The sequence below is a fragment of the Aythya fuligula genome, chromosome 15, assembly GCF_009819795.1.
Source record: "Aythya fuligula isolate bAytFul2 chromosome 15, bAytFul2.pri, whole genome shotgun sequence".
In the NCBI taxonomy this organism is placed as follows: domain Eukaryota; kingdom Metazoa; phylum Chordata; class Aves; order Anseriformes; family Anatidae; genus Aythya; species Aythya fuligula.
Window position 1 is genome coordinate 13,315,161 of NC_045573.1, and position 10,246 is coordinate 13,325,406.

Consider the following 10,246-nt stretch of genomic DNA (forward strand, 5'->3'; position numbering starts at 1 on the left):
TGCTGGACCTTTCTATGGTTCCCAGGCTAAAAATTTCTGTTATGACTTTTTTTTTACAGAACACTGATGAAGACATAAAATAAAGGCTAACCAAGAAGAATACATTCTCTCTTATTCATCTAACTTGACAGTGCTCCTCCAGTCAGTTTTCAATCCACCTGATAACATCAGTCATCCACGTGGTAATATCATCTCCATATTAGACATCAGTGATATTGGTAAAGTACAGTAATCAAGGGCAGAGAACTTAGAGTAAAACAAAGCTACGTAGAAAAGACACAATCCACTTTGGCATGTATTTGCTGTCAGGTCAGGCTCCAGATTTAGGTGCAAGGGACAGCCTGCCACTGTGCCAGGCAGGGGAGCTGGCTGAACAGCCTGACTGCTCTTTCTGTGCTAGAAGCCAGGCAAGTCACTGCCAGCATAACAGGAGAAGCAGCAATGGAAATCTGGGCAAATGCAGGAGAGCCAACGATGCTGGGACAGCACATGCAGCAAATCTGACTTGACAGAGCTCTCCATCCCCACAGCTAGCCCGCTCACAACCTTGGGGCAGGAAACTTCAATCTTGCCTACGCTGCTGAAGAGCATTAGGCCAGTCCTCACTCTATTGCAGATCACACCTTTAGCCTTTCATCTGCAAACACGTCAAAATTAACCTTGCATTTCCCACACTGGACCTTAAAATATGTTTGTTAAAATGTTCGCCATAAAACATTTCAAAGTACATCTCTTTTTAATCTAATCAAACCTAGAACGTTTGTTTGAAGAATTATGCCCCAAGAAAAATGTAAGACAGAACTTAGGATGTTTCATACATACAACATCCTGAAAGGATGCTTCCTACATTCAGCAGTAGTTTTACTGTATATATGTATATAGTAAATATGCTATATTACTATATACTATACACTATACATATATATATATTCTGTACAGCAATCAAGAAAACAGACAAATTAATTTGCTATAAACTTCTGCTGCTATGACTCTTGGAATTCTTATTTCAAGGCATCAGGTTCTGTAATCCTCACTGTCATCTACTCTTCAAGGACCACAGAAAGGGCCCAAAGGGCTGTTGAGCCTACAGAATTCACACTGGTTGCAGAGAAAGACAGTTGAGCACGGCACAGTAACTGTGCAGCACTGGGCTGTACCATGCTGGAAGGGATGCCTACTTCCCGAGGATAAAAACTCAGCTTCAAGAAAGTAATTGTAACAACTATTCTTCATTACTCCTTGGAAACCTGGTAATAGATTTTACTTAGAAGATTTTTGCACCTCTCTCAGATTTATCAGAAACAGTCAACTTGTCAATCTATTCCCTAGTTAAACGGAGTGGATATTCCAGGATGCATACGATTGTCAGGTCTTACCAGCATGCCCAGCTGAATTGCTAGCACAGCGACTCTGGCTTCCTCCTCTGGTTCTTGTTCAGCCTCCCTTAATGCTTTGGCTCCTCTTGCATGACCCATGTTTCCAAGGCAAATTTTGGCAACGTCAAGCCTCTGAGTCTTCACACACATGCGAGCCATGTTCTCCCAGATAGCCTCACTGTGATAAAGCAGAAAGAAGGGAAGTGCTGTTAATGGTAGCACCATCAAGACTTGTGTATTAGGCAGGTAAGGGGCAAGGAAAGAGGAGAGAGTGAAAGGGAAAACCATTAATATAGGTGTGTTAAGTGGGGAATAAACAGACTCCAGTTGTTATGTGAAGATTTAAGAGGAACAGAAACAGTCCTCAGACATAGAGGGTAGTTCTGGAACTGAACGTCCATAGCTTTAAGCTATGCTTAAACTATTAGCTCAAAGTCTTTAACTCTTAGCACAAAGCTAAGAGTTTACACTTAACAAAATCATCTGCCAACACAGATGCAGTCAACATCTCAGCTTTGTGCTCCCACACAATGTTGTCAGGTCTCACCAGACAGCACTGTTGCACAGGAGGGCCGCAGCACAACCGACAGTTGCATGGGGGACAAGCGAAGATTTACATAAATTCTGGTTATGAGTGAGGCTCTGCAGAGTAAAACGCAGTATGTCCAACAAATAAAAACAAACATTCAAAATATTGTTTTTTTTTTTCAGTGTGTGATCCTCAGCAGAGGTGTGGTCCACACCGTTCTCAGACACCACCACAACACAAAATAAGCACCTAAATGATAAAAGCAGGAAAAAAAAAAATGCTAAGAGTTGAATGCCACTTCAGGTCTTGCACCTGCAAGCAAATCTTCCACTTTGGGGGTGGGGGGCTGACAATCATGTTTTCCTATGATTAAAATGTTTTTCTCTTCCCAGTTGCTGTGGGAAAGACCTGCACAAACAGGGGAAACTGACTAACCGGGAAGCAGTGAAGCAGATGAGATGCAACGTGCTGTCAAGCACACACAGTCAATGAAGGCAGAAAAATGTTTTTTCCTAATTTATTTTAAAATAAGATTATCTTCTATTTGCAACTACAACCAGTGCAAAATTTTCAGGTAGAAATAAATATAAGTATGTGGCATACACTTCATTAAGGCCAAACAGGATAGAGAAAATAAAACAGGATTAGAAGTAATACATCTGGGACAAATTTCAGATAATTCAGAAGTTTCGCTTCTGAAAAGCAAAAACACATCTCTGAATATTTTATAGAATTTCTTACATCTGCTTGTCCATATGGAACCTGGTTCAAACACAGTATGTTCTTGCCCTCTTCTGACATATCCAAGTCCCTCCTGGACTGAAATGCCAAAAGCAACATGGAAACAGAACGAAGTAATTTCTGACCTGGAAAGGCCTTACGGAAACGTCAGTGCTAGATCCTTCCAAGCGTAAGCCCATGTATCTCCATGTAACATAGAAATGCTGATTTCTATCAGCAGAAGATGCGACCACCCTCCTTTTTAGGAAGTTTGAATTACTTTCTTTTTTATGCAAGCCACTGCCTATACCCCAAACTGGCAACAGGCAGGAAAAACATCTTCACAAGACATTGAGGTCAGATTAAATATTGTCACCTAGCTTTCATCAACAAAGACAGTAAGTTCTGTCGTTAGTACAAGACGCCAAACCTAGCATGTATGTGCACGGCTGTGCTTCACTACACACAAGGAAAATACACATACTTTCCAAAATCTGCAGCATGCCAGAAGCTGCTGCCAACAGCCATTTCACTCTGCCTGAAGAAGCACAAGCTTGCGCTGTGCCAAACTAACAAACAGCACGTTTCTGAAAGGAAATCAAAATCTTTAAGAGCCTTGACAGCTTGCACTGCCATAAATGTAAGAGTTCGTGGACTTGAACAGAGACAAGAGGATGAGAAATCTTATTAGCCTACAGGGAGTGGAAACTTTTGAAAGGAAATAGAGCAAATGGCATATTTTAAAGCGCAAAGTTAAAAATAATGGTGTGCAGAGAAACAAAACAGGACTTAGAAGATCATAGAATCATCTGGGTCGGAAGAGACCTTCAGGATCAGCAGGTCCAACCATCATCCTGGCATACTGACTCCCATCTCTAAGCCGTGTCCCTCAGTGCCGTGTCCGCACACCTCTTCAGTACCTCCAGGGATGGCAATGCCACCGCTTCCCTGGGCAGCCTGCCCCAATGCTTGACCACCCCTCTGTGAGGAAATTCTTCCTCATGTCCAGACTAAACCTCTGCTGGTGCAACTTGAGGCCACTTCCTCGTGTCACCTGAGAAAAGAGACTGACACGCTCCTCGCTGCAACCTCCCTTCGGGTAGAGCGCTGAGGCCTCCCTCCGCCTCCTGCATAGCGAGCAGCCCCCTCTCCCTCAGCCGCTCCTCCTAAGCCCTGCTCTCTAGTCCCTTCCCCAGCTTCATGGCTCTTCTCTCCACACGCTCAAGCAACTCAACACCCTTCTTGTAGTGAGGGGCCCACAAGAGAACCCAGTATTCGAGGTGTGGTCTCACAAGTGCCACGTACAAGGGGACAGTCGTTTCCCTGGTCCTGCTGTTACTTGTCACCTTCTGGCAGCATTTTGCTTTCATGAACAGCAGTGGCTCCTGACAACTTCAACACTCAGCGGGGGAGCTGCTGTTGCTCCAGGGATTCCTCTCTGGGAGCTCCTGTCCCACACGCGAGCTGCCAGCGTGCCACCCAGGCACCCCTGCCATATGCATGCGGTACCCCACCTCAGCGCACTGACGAGCTGGAGCTCTGCCATTCCACCTCCTCCTCCCTCGCTCCAAACCATTTACAAAACTAACCCGAGATGTTCCAGAAGCAGGCTACTGATAGGCTGGAACAACAACAATAACAAAAAATATCTATATAATTTTAACACCACACTATATACTACGGTCTGTTGCTCATAAGGTATTCAAGTGTTTCTGCCAGTAACATCCTATTTGCTTGCAAAGGCAGCCTTCACGTGCATATAAAGTTTTATTCATATATTTACGCTTGTCTTTATTGTATTATTATCTATTGTATCTTATTTACAAACTAGAAAGGCATTACAGTAACATCACCACATGGAACACAACAAAGGCTCAACGTGAACCAGCAGCATGCTCCGGCAGACCAGTGGGCAAACCCCGTTTTAGGATGCATCAAACCCAGCATAACCAGCCCATCAACAGAGGAAATTCTCCCACTAGATTTAGTGTTGGTGTGGCCCCACCTTGAATATTGCACGCAGTTCTGGGCTCCACAATATAAAAAGGATGTTAAGGTCCTTGAAAGTGTCCAGAGGAGGTCAACAAAGCTGGATAAGGGGCTGGAGCTGCAGCTGGGGATGTTCAGACTGGACTTTAGGAAAAATAATTTTACTGTGAGAGTGGTCAAACACGGGAACAGGCTACCTAGCAAGGTTCCATGGCTGTCAGTGCTCCAGAGGCATTGAGATAATGCCCTCATTGATTTGGTTTAACTTTTGGTTAGCACTGAAATGATCAGGCAGTTGGACTAGATGATCTTTGAAGGTCCTGAATTATTCTGCCCTGTTCTGTTCTTAGTGATCAGGGAGACATCTCCAGCAGCAGAATAACATCCCAGAGGGGCAGCTGCACACCAGTTTTGTTGCCTCTTCGGGTATGTACAAAACAATGCAGGGCAAGTTAAGAAACAAGGAACAGGAGGAGTAGGACACTCTTGCTTAAATCCAAGGCAAAACCATCAGTTTTCTCTCAACAGCTGTTAGTGTAGCAAGAAAGGCCCATCTGTCCTTACGTCCTTAAAAGGCAGCAACTCTTCTTCCCAGGGTTGGCCTCACTGCCACATACAGAACACCAAGTAATGATCTACCCTTCCCCCAGTTCATATTCTGAGAATTTCCTGTTCTTCCCCTCCTCCTCTTTCTTTTCTTCCCTTTGGAAAGCAGCTCACATCTGTACTTCGTTAGCCACAACTGGAAACTTAATGAAGACCAGATGCAGCAAGAGCACAACCAGAGCCATAAGAAAGCTCCCTGTGCATTTCTGGGGAGCTCTGCCTACCCATGAAGCACATTAATAAAAGATCTGCTGCTGCACCCCAAACTCCCCAAGCTTCAGGCCACATCAGTAGCATGATGGAGTCTGAAAAACAAAACAAAACAAAAGCACACACACACACACACACAAAAACAAAACAAAACAAAACAACAACAAAAAAAAACACCTTTGATGCCACTACGGACTAGGTGCAAGTTTTACCATATTTTTGACGAATCAGTTTTTCTTCCAGAATCTCTGGTCTTCAGGGTCTGTTTTTCTCTGGTCTTCGGGGTCTGTTTTTCTGTGAAACTATGTTTACAGTGTCTAACATCCTGATTTCACAAACTCTTCTGTTACTATACATTTTTCATTGCTCATTTTGCGTGGAATTAAAAAAACAACAACAGTAAAAGTAGTACTATTTAAAGTGCTGGAGATTCATGTGTCTGAACATATTACTACTATCTCCCTGCTCTATTTAATGGGCTATATTTGAAAAATGAACATGCTTCATTCCATCTCATCTCTAAATATCTTGACCAGTAGAAAAATAAAATATTTCTTTCCATCTTGGGTCTCACTTTGATGAACAGGATCCTAAGTACTCTGCTTTAAATATTAAATACGGTAACTGTAACAGTACATTATATATAAATAACATTTTAATAGTATGGAAATGTGGCTAGATTTTCCTGCTAGTCACTGAAAACATGTAGAACAGTTCTCCTCATTTTAACAAGAGACAAAAACAACACACACATTCATCTCAGTTTCAGTACAAGACCCTCCACAGTCTCAACCACCACCTCCCACTAATTTCTATGCAAGCAAGGCCACATCCCTTAACACAACCATGTGAAGTGGGTGAGCATCCCCTTGTGCCCCAGACACAGCCTGGACTGTCCAAAAGGGACACCCAGGTTTCACTTCTGAGACATGGGAGAATCTTTCTTGACCAGCAACCAGACATGAGGAAGCTTCACTGTACAAGGAACTGCATAAGAAATTGCAAGCAGGTTAGGTTCTCAGCAGCTCAGCTAACTGCAAACAGAGTAGATGTAACATTCTGGTGCGAAGTGTTTACTCTGAGACTCACCATAATGTAAACCATGTCTGGGCTGACCTGGACAAACACTGCGAGGCAGTGGGCACCACCCTTTCCCTATCCTCCACCCGCTGCCTACGTGCTGCTCTTGGGTGTTTACCATGCAAAGGAAAAGGATGGAACAAAGCAGGTGCTGCTTCCTAAGGAAAATTATCAGCATCTATTACTATTTTCCAAATGGTAATTATTTGTACCCTTGCCTTGACTTCAGTAACTTCAAGTTGCGCCTTACATCCCCTAAAAAAAAGTGTCAGAATAATGCAATCTAGCTAAATATACAACAGTAAGTGATTCTAATAAGATAATTTTTTATCAACTCTACACGTATACAATTTGATAGACCAGTCATAGGGCATAAGCATCAAGCCATGGACCATAATGGCTACAGACAGCTTATCCATGGCCAAACAAGACAGACTACTTAGCATCTAAAGTTAGGGGGGACTCAAAGCTGATAATTGAGAAGCACTATGTAAAATTTTAAACACATTTAAAAAAATTAACTTTGATTTCATCTTCAAATCAGTGCAAAATCTATGTAGAGCTAAAGTGCCAAAACTGGTGGCACGTGGCATGCTGGCTTTGCTGTTGTAACCTGGAATGTTAATCATACTAAATGAGCATTCCTCTGCCAAATATGTCAGGCATTTCTCACATATGTTCAAAACATTGAAAATGCGTAATTATTCCTATGAACCCTTCCCTAGAAGAAACAGAATACTTGGTAAAGCAACAGAAGTCTTAAAGAATAATACTTAAAATGTTCTATCAAATACATAGATTTGTCTGTTCCACACTTATCCTGTTAAAGTCAACATCAAGCTATAGTTTAGCATGAATTATAACAAACAAAATCCCTTTGTCCCAAGTACTGCAGTAAGTACCGCATTAGACAAAAGGAAAACATAGTCACCTAATGACTTCCTCAGGTAGCGACCCAAACCTATTTTTAAGGTATTTCAATACACAATATTCTGTTGCAATACTTGGCATAATCACATTATCTATTTTCATCAGTATGGAAATAAAGATGCTTCATTATCAGTATTCTTTGCTTCTTGTTCTGAAAGTGCATTTATGTCTCAAGAAAGGATTTGAAGGACTAAGAATTGAATATACTTCTGCACATTTATCAATAGAAAAGTATTCATTAAAGTGATCTTTTTTTTAAGGATCAGAAGGATTCCTTGACTGGTTTGTACTAGAAGCACAAGATCTCTGAGTGAAAAAAGAGAACGTCACCAAGTGCCAACAAGAACCTTCATGAAACAGCAAGGAGCTAAGTAATATAGGAAAAGTTGCAACAAAAGTTAATAATAAATTAATGCTTTTGATTAAAATTATAACAACAATGAATAACTGAGCCACTTTGGTATGAGGAAGCTAGGAAAAATTACTGGATCTTTGCAAAACTCATTTGATTCTGACTTGGTGCAATTACTCATTTCAAGAATTTCCCAATTCTATGGCTTTAGATATTATTACTAAGAGCCATTTGTCATTGGAACACCATGTCAATAAAATATTGTACCCTGCATAAACAAATGTAAACATAATTTATTAGGTATGAAATGGGCAAACTGACTATGGAATGAAATAATTATCCAAATTATTGAGACTCCATGAATAAAATTACATTTACATAACAGACTTTTAACCCAGAAAGACCCCAAATATTTCATAAGCTACTATACAAATTGCATGGAATAATTAACCCACTACTGAACAGAACTACTCTTTAGCATATAACACAGCAAAAAGCTAATTATGGACAAGAACATCCACCAGAAATTTTGCCCTGGAAAACAGTCACAATGCATTTGCTAAATTACTGCATGCAACCCTTACTACTGCCTTGCATCGCTCCTCAGACACTCTTCATGTTGGTGTGTTATCGGGGTGGGCTTGGACTGCTGTGCTGCTATCCTTTTTGCTCTTCAAGGAGGAACCCAGAAATACTCCCATCATCACAAATCTCAAAACAGCTGCAACAAGACAGTCCCTACCAACAGACTGACAATACAAATTTGAAATTATGCAACCTTTTCTGAGATGACCACCTCACTGTAACTAGAGAGATGAAGCAGTCTGATTTAATGCCACCTTTCTCACTAGTCCCAGCATCACCTCCCATGGTTTAAGTGGCAGTGAAGTGAGCCATGTGTCTCAGCTGCATCAGTTCCCATGTGCAACTCATGAGACAGCTACCCACCCATCTGCAGCCACAACAAGAAGCAACTTGGGAGAAAGGTTTTTTTTCCTCCCCAGTTCTGTCAAAACTGCCTTAAATGCAAAGTCATTGACTTCTATGGATTTGTGTGTGTAACATGCAAAATTTCTCAAGTAAAGTATATCTATCAAACCCTAAACCAGCATCAGAATGTTTAGATCATCCGGTCCCCTTAACACTCCAAGACAAGTATGACTTAAGAGGAATATGCTTTTATTTTGAATGTGGGTGGAATTTAGAAAAGAGGTAGAAAATTCTCATGCCAAATTAATTTGTGCAGGAAGAAAAAGAAATTTGACTAAGTTTTAAGTAATCAGACTGGCTTTGTTCTGCTTTTGTAAAAATACAATTGCTACATTTTTGCATGTGCAACATAAAAAGAAGTTTGTGCCCTCAAAATACATCCTCAGGCTTCAAAAACAACCACAAAAAAAAAATCAGAGGCAGGAGGATTCAGAAGATCAGAAACAGGTGCACTGTTGGGCAGAAGTTTGCCTTTGGTATCATCTACAACATGCATATCATCCACCCGGCTACTGAGTTACAGGCTTAAAACAATAACAACAACTCCATGGGTTATAAATATGAAAATATGGTCATAGTTGTTAGGAAGCTTCTTCGAAGAATAAATACAAAATAACATACCTATGCCTACCAAACTTATAAAAACACACATGTATGGCAATATGATTTACAGGAAAAACAGTAATGAAGATGTTGCCCTGCTGTGAAAGTATGAAGATGCTTAAGTATGAAGAGGTAACTCAGGATTAATCTGTTTAAGGACTAAAAATGAACCAAGCACACAGAGGACAGATGAATCCACGGCCAGATTTGTACATTCAGTTCTGATAGCTGAAAGCTAACTATAGGGCTATATGAAATTCATTTAAGTATTTTCCACTCCTCTCAGCAACGAGTCTGTTTTCTTCCTAAAAAATTTCCAGTCAGTTTGTCTGCATGTCAGAAGTGATCCTGCTGACTAAGGCTAAAGAAACTTTGCTGACAAGACAAATACTGTTTTAAAATTAAATGTTTTTATTCTAATTTCATTCTCTTCTAATTTTAATTTCAGCAATGTGAACTTTTGTGTCAAAATGGCAGGTGCAGTCAGTGGACTGCAGATACACCTTGTTAATCGGGTTCTCTTTGCGCCTGGATTCCTCCTTCTCCATGACGTTGACAAGAATGTCATACCATTTTACAATATACTATTTAATGATACACCTTATATGGTGGTGTTTTTGTTTTTGTTTTAGCTTAAAGACTATGTTCCCATGCCCCTGGCCAGCTGCAGGGTACACACACAGCTCCTCACTGCAGCGCAGGTCAGCTCTGGGAGCTGACAGACGTTGAACAGTTCGCTGCCACTTCAAAACCACCGTAGGCAGACCCAGTGCTGGTGGCCCTGGCTTGTTACACAGCAGTTAATTCTGTACTGGATTGTGAACACAGGCATTGTATTAAGCAACTCACAGCAGCTCTTCC

At 41.2% G+C, this 10,246-nt stretch overlaps 1 protein-coding gene across 2 annotated transcripts in view; it reads right to left on the reverse strand.

The window, feature by feature from the left end:
• The window catches only part of IFT140 (intraflagellar transport 140), a 73,339-nt gene that overhangs the window by 7,773 nt on the left and 55,320 nt on the right, over nucleotides 1–10,246 (reverse strand). For both annotated transcript variants that reach the window (XM_032197365.1, XM_032197364.1), the window contains one exon: nucleotides 1,377–1,554. In XM_032197365.1, coding sequence (XP_032053256.1) covers nucleotides 1,377–1,554 — 178 coding nt within the window. The remainder of the gene's footprint in view (nucleotides 1–1,376; nucleotides 1,555–10,246) is intronic.